We start from the raw sequence: 14,976 nt of genomic DNA, 5'->3' as shown, positions 1-14,976 counted from the left end.
ATGCTGAGCTCAAGCCCCCCCAGCACAGGTGCTGCTGGTACCCCACAACCCTCCTTACCACGCTTGTGCATGAAGCTGATTAGCTAATCAAAGGCACTAACAGGACATCTTACCTTATCCTGCAGCACGACAGGCATGGGAATACGCAATTCACTGACCTGGCAAGCCCATGCAGTTCTGAAGCAATCTTTCACTCCTTTTGTGAGTGCCGTGCAGCTCTAAACCACCCAAGAGACCTCCCTGTCACTAAGCCTCCTGTGTTGGTAGGCAAATAAAAGACAGTTTCTGGTCTTCTGAAGTCTAGGGAAGCTGCCAGCTCAGTCCTGAGGAATGAGGGGACAGCCAGCACAGCAGCAAAGACCCCTTCCAGACCTCTCAGCTACTCCCATTCTGTTCAGCTTCAGAACAAACGTGAAACTTTTCTGAACAAAACTCTGCCATGCTGATGCCTGAAAGACATGGGCAGTTACGAGCAAGCAGGTTCTATATCAAAATAAGTAACACTTCAGGAATGTGGTATGCTTAGTCATTTCCATCTTGATACAAAGCAACTCTAGCTATTAACTCGTTCGGAGCTTCTGCATATCATGCTGAGGAACGGCATTCCACCTCATCAGCTACATGGCCAAGTAGAGCACAGCCCCTGGACAGAGTAGATGTGACACTAACCTTGATTACAAGGCAAAAGGAGGTTAAGTCTGATCTCTGCCATAGGTCCTAAGACTTTTGTACTGATGAGAAGATATATCTGGATCTTTCAAGTCTCAGTGTTTTTCTGAAGTGATGAAATTCAACTTCTTGAAAGTAAGTTTTTACCCATGCTAAAAAAAAACCTCAAAAAATTACTTTAAACATGTAAGACATGAAGGCTTTTATACCAGAAGCCATATGGACAGAACCCACAATGCACTATTTTTAAAGTATTGGGGTTTTAACCGGATTCATAGTACTTGAATGCTCAGGTTAGTAGCAGTACCAGAAAACATCTCAGACATACATCCCGATAACGTGTTCCCAGAGCTACAGGGAATGAGCCACATCCATACTGGAAGACCAAGATAAGAATTTTGCCAAGCAGCAATGCACAATACTAGGACTCAGCACTCCAGGACAGATCCTCCAGCCAGCTGTTTCAAGCAGGAATATTTTAGAAGGCCATCACTGCCACCATTTATTCCCCGCATATCCGACACCCTCAGACATTCTCTGCACATGTCTTCCCTTCAAGGTAACCTGGAACACACAGCCAAAAAGACACACTTTTTGGGACAGGCCACCCAGGAATCTTTCAGGGTCCATTTCTTCACTCACCACATCCTACCCCTGCAGGAGCTTAACTTCTAAATGCTTGGACAAGTAAGCAATTAATCTAATCCTGTCTACAAGCCCCTGAAGGGACAACCAGTCTGAGTAGTGACTGAAAGACACATCACACTCCTGGGGAGCCACTAGGCTCCTGACCCTAGTCAAGACACTTCCATTGCTCTCACAAATACCCTGCTTAGGGCCTTTCCCTCGCCTGCCCGTCTGCAACCGAGTGGACGGTGGCACCACAGTCCCGCACCCCTCCTCAGGCTGAGGGCAGCACACGGGCTCATTCAGCAGCTTGGCATTTCTCTGCTCCACTCTCCCTTCCAACACAGCAAGGTCACCACTCACTCCTCATCCCTCCCTTCTGTAACTCTGACAGGCAGGGACAGCAGAAACAATCACCATTGCCCAAATACACTTTTCCAGGGCTGTTTTTCCTGCAACTTCTCTCCGACTTTTCTTCTGTTATTAGGGTTGATGCAAGTCCCAGCTGTCACGAGGAAGAGCTCACACCATTACTACGGCTCTATCAGAGCCACGGTAGACAGGTGCCCACTCAGCCAGGCTGCGTTCAACCATGGTAACTGGAACAGAAGGGTCTGCAGAGTGAACTGGGAAAGAAAAGGAGAAACTGGTCCAGCATGCCAGTCTAGACCCCATGCCCTAGGACAGTACTGCCACAAAGGACCTCTGTAACTACTCAGGCCTACATACTTCAGTGCAACAAAGCACAAATATCTAGTGCTACCTAAAACATCATAGCCTACTAGTAAATAATTTGCCCTAAATAAACTCTGTACAGAATCACGGAGTGGTTGAGGTGGGAAAGGACCTCTGGAGATCACCTCATCCAACCCCCTGCTCAAGTAGGAACACCTACAGCAGGTTGCCCAGGACCACGTTCAGCCAGCTTTTGAGTATCTCCAAGGAGGGAGACTCTACAGCCTCCCTGGGGAACCTGTGCCAGTGCTCAGTCACCCTGAGAGTGAAAAAGTGTTTCCCAACGTTTAGAGGGATCCTCCCATGGATCAGTTTGTGCCCATCACCCCCGGTCCCATCACTGGGCACCACTGGAAAGAGCCTGGCTGGGTCGTCTTTGCTTCCTCTCTTCAGGCATTCGTATACACTGACACGATCCCTCCTCCCCGCCCTTCTCCGGGACGAACAGGACAGACGACGGACTGTGGTAGGACACGAGGCCGGTGACTCATCTGAGGCAGCTGGTGGGCATGGGCAGGCGCCCACTTCCTCCACGGGTTCAGCTCCTGCTCGGTCGTTCACTCGCTGCCCTGCCCGGCACACGGGGAAAGGGTCCTGTCGCCGCTTCCCTGCCTGCCCGGGTGACAGGGAACCCTTGGGACTGGGAGCTGCGGGCCTGTCACTGGGAACTGTCAGGACAGAGCTGCGGCCCTGTCACGGGGAACCGTCGGGACAGAGCTGCGGGCCTGTCACGGGCCCTCGAGAGCTCTGCGGCTGGCGGAGCTCCAGCCGGGACTGCCGAGCACCGGCCACCCCGCAGGGCCGCCGCGCACCCACCGGGCCGCCGTGGGGCTGCAGCACAACGCTCGCCTCCCCGTCCAGGGGCGGGACACGACGCCGCAGCGCTTCCTTACCCGATCCCAGCAGTCCAGGCCCGCGCGGGGGCCGGGCCGGCAGCGATCGGACCGGCCGCCCCCCGGGAAGGCCCGGTGACCGCCGGGCGGAGCCGCCGGTCCGCACCCCCGGGGCCGGAGCGCGCGAGCCGTCCCGCCGCGCCTGCGCGCAGCGCCGCCCGGCCCCGCCCCTCCGCCGCGGGACGCTCCCGGATCGGCTCGATCTGCCGTCCATTGGCTCGCGCGGCCATCAGTCAGGCGGAGGCCCCGCCCCGCCGCACAGCGCACGTCTCCGATAGGCTGGTTTTATTGCGCGCGCGCCCGCACCCCGAGGCGCCGCGTCCCGCCGGTCCGGCTCCCGCCGCGAGCCCCGAGGGCCGCAGCCCGCCCCCCCCTAGCTGGGCTTGAGGCCCTCGGCGATGATGCTGAGCTCGTAGCACCAGGTCTCGTAGCGGTAGGCCGCGCGGATCTGGGGCACGTTGGTCTTGCGGATGTCGTTGCCTTCGGGCCCCTCTTCCATGTAGTTCTCGCCCAGGAACCTCACCTTCTCCTGCCGCGGACAAGGACGGCGCTGCAGACCCCAGCCCGTGCGGCAGCCCCCGAGGGGCGCGCTGGCAGCCGCCGGGCTCCCTCGGCCTCGCAGAGAAGCCTTGCCCTGCGCGCACGGAGCGCTGTCCCGGCCCCGTGTGTCCCGCAGGCAGAGCCCGCCGCGGGCATCCCGAGCCCGCCCTCCCGAGGGGCACCTACCTCATGGGACAGGCCGCACTGCAGGACGCTGTTTCTGGCGATCTCACACATGTCACAGGTGCTGAGCTTGAAGACCTGGGCAGCAATGGCGTACTCCTCCATCAGGGGCTCCTGCAGCCACAGGCTGTGTCAGAGGCCAGCCGCTGCAAGGGCTGCCCCAGAGGTGGCCCAGCGTGCTGGCCCCCCTGCAGACGCTGCTGGCCCCCCTGCAGACGCTGCTGGCTTCCGCGACAAACGAGGCGCACACAGTCGCAGCCCCAGTGCTCAGACAGCAGGAGGGGATCAGCTCACACTGTACCTTGGTGTAATGAAACTGCATGGGGTCATCTGTAGAAAGGGACACCATGAGGCCCTTCTGGTGGAAGCTAGGCAATGGATTCTTTGCATACTCCAGGAAGAGACTGTTGTTGCTGAGTGGGGACATAGCAATGGGAATTTGGGCAAGGAAGTACAGATATTGCAACACCGGGCTCTGCAAAAATGAGCAGATTTGCCAGGTTAGGGAAAAAGTTGCTGCACCCTCCACCTCTCTGGGGTCCCTCCTCAGATCAGCTCAGTACTCCAGCCGGGAAATCTGGTGCACAGAGCTCATGTGTGCAAGAAAAGAGACAGGCAATCTATCAGTCCTCCAGGGCCCACATGGAGCACCAGAGGCCAAGTGAGTTCTAACCTGTCTGACTGCAGAATGCAGCTGGCTCCAATGATAACAGACATATCCAGTGGTAGGTCTGTGAGGGTGAACCCCTGAAATCTGAATACATTTCTCAGCTACATCCCCAAACGTGCCTGGAGAAACCCAGAGAATCACGTAACATCTGCTTGAAGGCAGGCTGTGCCAGTCTAAAGCAGAGGCACAATTAACTGTCAGCTACAGTGGAGGCCAGCTGTGAACGTGTTCTCCTCTGCCATGCCCAGTCTGCTCTGTGGCAGACTACTCCACTTACCTTGCTGAGGTTGAGACCATGGGAGATATTATCTGCTGTCATGAAGGCTGCAAGCAGATGCGTGATGGCCCCGGCTTCCCCACAGTGCGGACGGAAGAGGAACGTGTTCATACCACGTTGCCTAGGTACATGGAAGAAGGACTCAGAGCAGGCAAGCAGCAGGGTTAGGTGACATGCAATGCAAGATTCCCTGACTTCAGGTCCAGTTCTGCCCCTACCAGTGGGCCCCAAGAATTCAGCTTGATCTAGGAGCACATCACTTGTTCTCCTTTCTCCTTTATGCATGCAATAGATGCGTCTCTGCAATCCCAAAGTTTTCACCCCAGTTCGTCACACTTCCTACCGAGGAGGATTTGGAAATTGCTCTGGGACATGAAGCTACAAACTACACTGGTTGCAGAGCAAGGAGGGCCCCATTTCTTCCACACCAACGATCAAAGAACAGAGACAACTCATGAGGCAGCCCCCCTTCTGCCAGCCCATTGCAGGTCCCTTAGCAGGTCCTGGGCCTCACCTGCGTAGATTGTTAAGCACCAGGATGTTGGCGTACATATAGTATATGTAGTAGGTGTAGGATGGGTTCTTCTGAGAAGTCCACTGCTCTGGCTTTGGGCTTTTAGTGCAAAACATGTGCCCGCTATGCTTGGATTCATCATCCACGCTGTCGAAGCCAGTGATCTGCTTGGCAAGGTAACAAAAAAGCTGCATCTCAAAGCTCTCCACCTCATGGTGCCCAGGTAGGCTGGCTCACCCTGCCCCACTGCAGCTTGCCGTAGCCCAGCTGTAGCCTGTACCCCTGCCCCACTCAAGAGCAGAGTCAGCGGCAAGGGTTAGCCTTCTATCGAGGGCTAGAAGTAAAGCTCACACCAAACCACTTCTCCAGGAGGAGAGTGGATGGCATTTCTCACAGCAGCCACACCAGGGAGCTTGATCCCTCCCAGCACTTCTGGACACACACCCCCTTTCCCAGAATATGGGAGTAGGGCCACAAGTCCACTGATGACATTTTCCACATTGGGGTCAATAAGCCATATCTTGAGCACAAGCAGGAATCTGAGTGCTCACCACACCCTGACAACATCATCACGCGACACTCACGTGGCTTAGAAAGACACTCAGCTCTTTGTGGGCTTGAGGATTGACAGTTGCCTCAAACACAGGAACAAAGATATTTTCCAGCATCTTCCCAAAGTGTGGGAGGAAATTCTTAGACCTGAACACATCACTGTGAACAGAGACAGGAATTGGCTACTAGCAGGGGAACAACATGGCCCACTGTCCCCATAAGCCCTTCAGGATAAAAAATGAAATACAGTGCACTGTAAGGCACGGTGCTCTCTCAGACCCACAGCACATACTAAATCCTGGGTACTTGGATCATCCACTTCATGTTGGGGGAATAGACGCGATGTTTGGTGAACCAGTTGGCTAGCTTGAGCCACTCCTCAGCTGATCGCCCGTAGATTGAGAGGCGAGGCTCTGCGTACTGGTACTTGGCATCCTCCAGATCTGCGCCAACCTCCTGCAAACCAGAACAGAGTTGCATGGAGACCCTCCAGCCCCTGGGCATAGCAGCACCACAGCTTAACTGCTCTTCTCCTTCTGTACCCTCACCTTGATGATGGTAGCAAAGTACTCGCCATTGATGGCATTCTCTGTCTTCAGGTAGAGGTCACGCAGCTCACTGGCACCCACGGGGTTGTACTTGTCATTGAACTTGTCAAAACGTTGAAATGTCTGCCGCCCCTGGAGCAGAGAGGATCAGGGGCAAACACTACACACACACTGGGTCCAAGCATATCAGCTGAGCAGGGACTGATCCAAATAGCCCAAATGGAAAAACCAGGAGCTGCTACACCCTGCCACGAACACTAACATGCACAACATGTCATACAAACACATATGCCTATGGGGGTGGATGAGAGTGACCTGAGCGTGGTCTTACAGTAAATGCCCCACCACTTACTTACAGCATGGACATCCAGGGAATCCACTGTCAGGGCATAAGGGTGCAGATTGAGCTGCTGGAAAAGCTGTTTTAGGGTGAGCTGTTTGCCCTTGGCATCATAAACTACACGGTCAGCATCTACACGGTATGATTTCTTGATGAAACGCAGAAGATGCTTCTGGTTCATGCAGGCTGCAGCATGGATGTGTGTGTCCACCTGGAAAACCAGAGGGACAGCTATCTAGCTTCAAGATGGAACGCTCGAGTACCATAACAGGGAGGGTAGCAAACCCCTTAGGTGAGCCCAGGTTGTGTGGGAAGGGTGGCTCAGCCCCGCAGGTGAACACAGTAGGCCCAGGCCAAGAGCAGCCTAGTCAGCACCATCCCATTAGCAGGAACAGTGTAGGTGCCACAGACCTTGACTCTAATATCCAGTTTTCAGGGAGGGGAAGGCACCCAGACAGCTTGTCTTCAGAATCACTAGAGTTGTAAGCCTTGACATTTACCTTCCGGCAGTTGTAGAAGTCCCGGTGGGGGTTGTTCTTCAGCTCTTTCATCTCCTCCATCTCATTTAGCATTTCATGCACTTGGAACTTGGATGAGAGGAACTTCAGGCGCCGATGAGTGTAGGTCTTACTGGTGAAAGCAAAGGGCAGAACAGTGACTGGGCTCCTTATCCCTCAACACACACCCGTCAGACACAGAGATGCAGCTTTCAGCGGAGGTGGAGGAGCTCATGGCCTGCCTCCCTAGGCTGCTTCTCCTGGCTCTATTCCTGAGCTGCGAAGGACAGCCTGCCCAGCATGAGCACCCTGCAGGGCATGTCTCCAGTCCCTGAATGCTGACTTTGCTTAAGAAACCAGTCAAGATGGCTGACAAGGGCCAAGAATGCTTTGGCAGCCAGCAGGCTGCAGGTATGGCCTCGGCAGGTCCCTCCCTCCTCCCGGGAAGTGCAAGGGGCAGCCCTGGTGTTGCCCCGACCTCCCTCTGCCCACTAAGACAAGACTGGCTCAGCTGCACCAGCAGCGCTGCGCTGTGACTTACACGGGCCCCTGTGCGATCAGGGCCAAGATGAAGTTCATGTCATCAACGAAGTGCTCCAGGCTGGGGTAGGGCAGGTCCTTTGGCTCATTTCTGCCAACTGCTGCCTTGTCTCCATAGATGTAAACTACCCCATCCTTCATCTGGACATGGTATCCCAGGTCCTCGGGGAGATTCCCAGTTTCAAAGGGATCCTGTCCTTCCTTCACTGGCGGAGTGAACACTGAACCAAAGGGAGAATACCATGAGGCACAGGCTGCCAGCCACAATCCCACCAGCCTGCGGTGCTCCTGCACAGCGGGCAGGGCAGCCGTGCCACTGTGACTCCCCTGAGGAGCACTGCCGCAACCCTTTTCTGAGCCCTGCCCACCCCCTGCTGAAGCCAGAGGGAACCCCCCCAATGCCTGGATGTACCTGGGCCAGTGTCACTCGCCTTCCAGACCTCGCCTTCGATAGCACGCAGGTACTGGGACGGGGTCCTGGGGAACCTCTGCACAGACTGCTGCATGTACTTCTCCCGGATGCACAGGGCACGGTACAGGCCTTTGCAGACAACTTCAAATCTTCGATTGTCACCTGCAAGAGGGCTGCTGCTGAACGCAGTCGCACAACTGGAACCTAACTGCCTGAAGGACAGGTACCGTGGTGCACCAAGATGTAAAGAGGACAAGATACATCCCTTATCACCCTCCCCACCTGTGCTCTGCCTGAGGAATGATAGGCAAAGCCCCAGACATGGCAAAGGGAAGTTCCTTGTGCCAGAACCAAGGAATTCCAGCTGTCGTGCCCCCTTACATTCCTCACTGCAAATTGCAGTGGGCATTGAAACAGAAGCCAGGCCTGGGTGAAACACTAAAAGCTATTTTTGGAGCCCAGGCTGAAACTGAAGCAGGGCTAACACCACACACTGACTCAATGTGTCAAGAATTTTTGATTTACTGCACAGACAAGTGTTTTGGGCAGTCAAGAGCAGTCAGACTGGAGCAGCACGGAAGCATACCATGCAGTACCTGCAGCTAGCTACAGCCATGGCAGAATGAGTGTGCCTGTGCATGGAGGGACTTTCAGCCTCCCCAATTGCTCCTCTGCTACGCAACTCCAAGCTGAACAACCTGCTCCAGCCCAGGAGGGAGCAACCTGCCAGCAGTATCTCAGAGCAGTGCAAATGTAGGAGTAGGCTGTGGAGGAGAGGAGGAATTATCACAGGATGTGATAGCAGTCCTGGTCAACTGGCTGTTGTAGGTGACCCTGCTTGAGCTGGGGGTTTGGACCAGATGACCTCTGGAGGTCTCTGCCAACCTCAACCACTCGGGGATTCAGTGACATGCACAGATCTCAGACAGATATAGCTGTGCGTGAGCAGGAGCAGGCTGTGACAGAATGAGCATAGCCTGGCCTGCCATGGCCTCTCCTCTTCCCTGTCTGGAGAATGCCATGGGAAGCATGCAGCACCCCACTGACTCCTGCTAAGGAATTCAGCTCCAGATCCTCCAGGGATGCAGCAGGGCACCATCAGATGCTCATGAGACACAGACCGAGCTGGAAGACACGGGCCATCCCCACTACACCTGGTTCTGTGACACTGGGCACTACTGAGGGACAGGCAGGGACTAGATGAGGTGTCGTCAGCATGGGGAAGGGTACAGCCATGCAAGTACCTACCCCGGAGGCATAATCCCCTGTGATCTGCACCCGCTGGAAGTCGGGCACAGTCTGGTATAGGGAGGAGGTAGAGATGGCTTCATCAATAGTGGACAGTCTGGTTATAGACTTCTGAGCCACAGGGACTGCCAACGCGATTGTCTTCAAACGGAGCTTGTGCTTCTTCCTGCCAGGGAGGAAAGCCTCAGGCAAACAGCCCCGATTCCATGGCCACACAGAGGTGCAGGATTGGGGCACTTGTCACAGCCATATTTCCCACTGTGCACAACATGAATCATCTCACTGGTGCTTTCTGAGCACTTCAGACACTGTCAAGAGCAGAGGCCACAGCACACAAAGTAGCCACAGACTTTCAAGTATGGTCTTTGCAAGTCACATCTTTCCAAAGAAAGGTCTCCAAGTCTCCCTCTCCAACTGCTCATGACTATTGCCATGCTTACACCCAGGGATCAGGCCAAGGGTGTCTTTCTGTCCAGCTGTGGGAAGAGTGGAGAGAAAACCCTGAAGTACTGGACAGATGCCCTGGGATTACCAAGGAGGTACCCGTGGGTGCCATGAGCCGTTCACAGGCTACATTTCCCTGCTTGCTTCAGCTCTGGCTGGGGATATGCAGACAATGCTCCTCTCCTTTCCCCAGCTGCCCTGGTTGTTGCTCACCGCTTTTCTACTGTGGCGGAGCTCTCCTGAAGTATCATGTGTGCTCTCATTTCCTGACGTGAGATGGGGCAGATCTCTTCCACATCAAAAGGAGAGATCTCTTGTCTGATCTCCTCATCTTTCACCTCAGAGGCAAAGACCTTCTCTGCGAAGGAGCGCGTTGCCTCATCAATTTCTGCAAGGAGAAGCAGAGTGCAGGGTCACACAGGCATCTGGTTACCAGCCACCCTAACAGACAGGTGCCCCTTGCAGTCAGCTTATTGCTCAGCCCTCATTTCCTCATGACACCTACACCTCCATGCTGCCTGGAAGGCTCTGAGCAACTTCCAAAATTTGCAACAAGCTTACAGAGCCTGGGCCACACATAGTGGGCTGGAGACATACCTTGACATTCCCAGCACACCAGAAAAGGTAAATGCAACCCACAGTCCAAGAGTAGCGCAAAAAGGCCCAGAAAGAAGCAAGTCCTTGGGAAGGGCACTTACAAGAGCATGCACTAGGGAGGAAGAGGGGAAGGCTGGCAGAGGTCTTACAGCTCTAAGTAGCCCAAGACCCACTTGTTCCACAAGGCATCCAGTCAGGACGAAGACAGAGGTGTAGATGGAGACAGACAGAGCTGTCAGCCCACGCACTTAGTTCCCACCATTGCAGTGCAGCTGAAGAGCTCCCAGCTAGGGAACCATCATGTGGACTAGAGCCCTCTCAGCCCATCAAGTGCAGCATGCTGCAAAGGTGCCAGCTAATACGGCCTACGAAAGTCAACATTGACACAAGGTTGGCTGGAGCTTTATGAAGTAGGAGAAAGAAGTTGAAAAGCCCTTCCACTGCCAACAAAATACCATACGAGAACGCAAGGGCTCTTCTGGCAACATCTCTGGAAGTGCCCGTTTGCATAGCAGCGTATGGACACTAATCAAGCAGGTTTTGCCAGCAGTTGGCAGCTCAGCATGAAGCATAGCAAGGATCAATGCTGAAAGATGGACCGCACCATTGACATGTCAGACAGGACACAGTCAGCAGATGAGGACCAAAGCAGAAAGGACTGACATGCCTGGCAGAAGTGTGCCAGACCTACAAGAGATTTTCAGTAAAGAACAAAACCGTTTCTTTTTCCCCCAAGGTGTTGGGGGGATCAAACCAGTTTATCCCTGTAGCCCTGAAACTGCAGTTCCAAGGTCCTAGCTGTGGGTCAGTGAGGGGGCATAACACAGGGGCTTCCTTTCCCTGCTGGTGTATGGTAAGGCAAAAGGGCTTGTGCGAGCTACAAACACATGGGAAAATTCTGGCACTAGGTCTACTTCTCAGCAGTGCAGTGTCACAAAAACATGATTCAGTAAGAAAAGTTGCTTGCTGCTGTAAAGCGCCCCAACATGCTTCTTAGAAGACAAAATGCCATTTTTTGCACTATCCTATTATGGCCCACTGCTAGGGACTCTGGGATGACAGATGTCTCAGCAAGAAATGTTTCTGCTGACATATAAGGCCTCAGCAAACATGAAGTTGGAAGAAGTCCACCACACTATGGACTTCGACCTAAATAAAGGAGATGAAGCATTGGATCGGTCCCCTCATGGATCAAATCTACTAGGAGCAGGATGCATTCAAAATAAGTTACTTTAGGCTGGATCTCTGTTTAAAAAAAAAAAGAAAAGAAGAAAAAAAACCCAAACCCCAAAAAAACAACAAAGGTGTGAATAGGTGCAAGGAAAATTGCAAAATGTTTCACTTCCTGCCACAGCGGAAAGAGCTCCACCAAAAAAAGTTTATCTCCTCAGCAGGAGCTCAGGGGTGCCAGGACAATATTTAACAAATAGCATTTTCATATATCAAAGGACCAAAAAGCTGGAACCATTCCATTGAACAGTAAGGGGCACAGCTGGCACTGCTGAGAAATGGCATCTTCTCCAACTGCTGAAAGATCACCATGACCATGTAACTGCTGTTCGTTTCCCATGATCATGGCTGGGCAGTACAGAGCAGAGCAGATAAAAAGCCCAGCAACACTCACCTTTGTCTTCTGCTGTTTAAACAGAAACAAAATAAAACCAGATATGATCAGCCCTTCAAAATATAAGCCTTTTTGCCTAATCATCAGTGATTAAAAAGGGATTAGTAAAGTAGCAATTTAGCCAAAGCCTTCCACTTACAAAAGAAAGAACAGCACTTGCCACTTTGTACAATATAGAGATGGAAGTTCAGTGTTGACTTTTCCGCAATGCAGCCTTGGTGGTCTGTGCAGAAATAACCACACTGCAGGTGCCATCAGAACTGAGGCTCTTTGGCAGAGCTTCTGCCTTACAGCAGGCTCTGGCTTTCCCTGTGGCTGTCCGAAGGCAGCAGCATTTTCTAGAACCTAGATCACCTCAGTCAACAGTACAAGCAACTAACAGATACCCAGTAATCTAATAAAGACTGAGCTGTCTTGGAAAGTCTCTCCCTACGCATGTGTCCAGGCGCAGGGATGCAGAAGAGCATAGGAACAACTTAAGAGGGCAGAACTGCATCCTCCTGCCTGAACAACAAAGCAAATATTTTAATGACTGAGAACACAGGTGCTGCTTTGCTATTTTCTTGTCCATGACTCGCCGTCCTTTGTGAAGATCAGGATGGACGGTCATTTCAAAGATGCTAAGTTTCATCCTCCTGCCACCTACAGTCACATCTCCTCCTACTCACTAGCAGGATCAGACAGCTGAGACTGCAGTTCCACAGATCCTCACTCCTGGTCACACAGTGTGGCATCAACATTTTGGGGGTGCAACTCACACCTTTTCCATCTGACCCAGAAAATTCAGCCTAGAGCTCTGGCATCACAAGTCACCAGTGGCTGACTTCCCAAAGTCCAGCCTGCAGAACACACTCTCCTGGCGTTTGAACTCCACGTATTCATTTGCAAACTAAGCATCCCAGAAATGCCTAGTTTGACTTTTCATCTCTTTAGTGGATGAAAATTACACTCATGAAGGTCAACAAACTCCCACTGATGTTGCAGGGCCAGGCATTAATACTAGCTTCATGTGCTAGGGCCACTGTCTATCACACCACACAGCACTGCAATTCTAAAGGTGCTCTTAGCAGAACTCTGTGGTGCTTCAGGGCTCTGTAACTGCAGTCACACGTCCGTCCCTCTCTACTGTTCTGGCCCTACTTCTGCTGCCCAGCTTGTGCTCCACATCCCTTGGGGACTGCAGCAACCCACATCTTCTGAGCTTAGCCGGATTGACCAGAGGACTCCCGAAGTCCCTCTGACCCCTTTCACAGTGATTTAATGGTATCGTTACAGGATACATTTACAGGATGCATTACACTGCAGGAGAGAGTATTCTTCTTCAGTACGAGCAAAGCAAGATTTAAACAATAATGCTATTTTTTTGCTGCACTATCCAAAAATGTCTCCAAGCAGGAAAAAAACGCTCAAGCCCCCAGCGAAGTCCCCTGGAATGCAAGGATACCACACCATCAAAATCTCAGAGGCTGCAGGCTAACAAGCCTGCCCTGTGGCTCCTTGTGTCACTACTTGCTTTCAGACCTACCTGGAATTCTCACCCGTGCCATCTTTGAAGTAAGTCTGCAGAGCAAGTAACACCCTGCTGTAACAGAGCACAAGCAGCTGACTGACTGCACAAGAGCCTAACATTACTTCTACTGCTTTCCCTACCCTTCCCTGTAATTAGACTCTCCTCCTCTAAAAGGAGAAGGGAGGTCAACTACGAGACTATTTAAAGCACAACCACAAGCACTTGCACTGAAACAGGTGAAACCAGGGCTCAAATTTATATATATTTTTTTTTAATTAAGTTTTCATTTTACATTTAGTAAAGTTTCACCTGTTGTCTGGCCAGATTGCTACTTCCCAGGACAGTTGCACCTTTCCGAAGTGGACTGTGGGAGTCAAGTCTTTTAAGAGAGACTGAAACTGATGTCGTCTATGCTGAACTAACAGTTTAAAGGAAATCCCTGAGGCACAGGGCTGGTGTTTTCATTAGAACAGGAGCTGTGGACAGGTACAAATTACGTGCTCTCACCAGCCAGTGTGCTACTCGGAGAAGATTCTTCCTGAGAGGGGTCTACTTGAAAGACTGGATTTTAGCAACAAGAGTTGCACAGATGGCCCAGCATCTTCCAGCTGAATCAAAAAAACAAACAAATGGAAAGTGCAAGGAGCTGTATTTTGTTCCTGAGCTTTTCAGGAACTGCCTTTGTAAAACTTTGTATCGTAATAGTAGGGTGATATCAGTTCTGTATGGGGTGTGCCAGAACCAAGGCGTATCTTACAGAGACCAGCACTTCGTGCAATCCAAGGTGTGGCGGGAAACTTCTCCCTTAAGCCACACACGGTGGCTTGGATCTAGTCTTGATCTCTAATACTTGCTCTCCTCTCTCGTGCTCATAGCAGTCTTCAGTTTCTGAATTATTCTTGTTCGTACTCACTCCCCAGTTTGAGTCCCCACACCACATTACTAAACTTAACTATTTCATTTAAAGTTGATAAAAACTGGATCCTGCTTGTTTGCTCCCCCACAGGGACTATATCTGCCCCTAACCTTTCTGGATATATCAAAATCTTGGGATTCACATCTGAAACCAAAAGTGACCTTTAGGGTACAGAGGTCATTTTCTTCAAAAGGTCTCTTGATCCCCTAGCTTTTGAAATCACAGGGTCAGCTTAGTCGGGTTCATGGTTGAAATACGAGTAAAGCTTGGGTATGCTGTGCTAAAGTTAGATCTAGAGCCTCTTTAAACTGAAGTACTGAACACAAACCAACCACCTTCCCACTTTTCAGCTGGAAAGTGAGTGATTCACACCCATAGGCTTCAGAGTGGCTCTAAACCCTCACTTCTACCTCTGAGCTGCCTTCATTCCACCTAGGCTAGTCAAGGGAAAATGGACAAACATGCCAGAAACCTGGCAGCTTAGGGCACTTAGGATCTTCTTAGGCAGAGCAGCCATAGCGCAGGGATAGGCGTCCAAATAGAAGACTAGGGGCAAGTTTTGCTAGAAAATGGTTTTAATACCTGAAGAATAGAAGTATTAAGATAACGTGGAAACTCACAAGGGTGCTCCTTGATGTGC

At 52.0% G+C, this 14,976-nt stretch overlaps 1 protein-coding gene across 1 annotated transcript; it reads right to left on the bottom strand.

Annotated features, from left to right (window-relative positions):
* Nucleotides 1–3,297: 3,297 nt before the first annotated feature.
* On the bottom strand, nucleotides 3,298–13,457 carry AMPD1 (adenosine monophosphate deaminase 1). The gene is made up of 14 exons (XM_086627107.1): nucleotides 13,436–13,457; nucleotides 9,903–10,077; nucleotides 9,246–9,411; nucleotides 8,123–8,159; nucleotides 7,587–7,806; nucleotides 7,049–7,178; nucleotides 6,565–6,759; nucleotides 6,209–6,340; nucleotides 5,967–6,116; nucleotides 5,109–5,272; nucleotides 4,595–4,715; nucleotides 3,949–4,122; nucleotides 3,651–3,761; nucleotides 3,298–3,453 (listed from the first exon to the last, which is right to left on the bottom strand). The coding sequence occupies exons 1-14, from the start codon at nucleotides 13,455–13,457 to the stop codon at nucleotides 3,298–3,300; spliced, it is 1,953 nt and encodes a 650-aa protein (XP_086483233.1).
* Nucleotides 13,458–14,976: the final 1,519 nt, after the last annotated feature.

Source organism: Tauraco erythrolophus, chromosome 27 (genome assembly GCF_009769465.1).
Source record: "Tauraco erythrolophus isolate bTauEry1 chromosome 27, bTauEry1.pri, whole genome shotgun sequence".
In the NCBI taxonomy this organism is placed as follows: domain Eukaryota; kingdom Metazoa; phylum Chordata; class Aves; order Musophagiformes; family Musophagidae; genus Tauraco; species Tauraco erythrolophus.
Note: the sequence above shows the minus strand (reverse complement) of the source record. Positions and strands in the feature narration are given on the sequence as shown.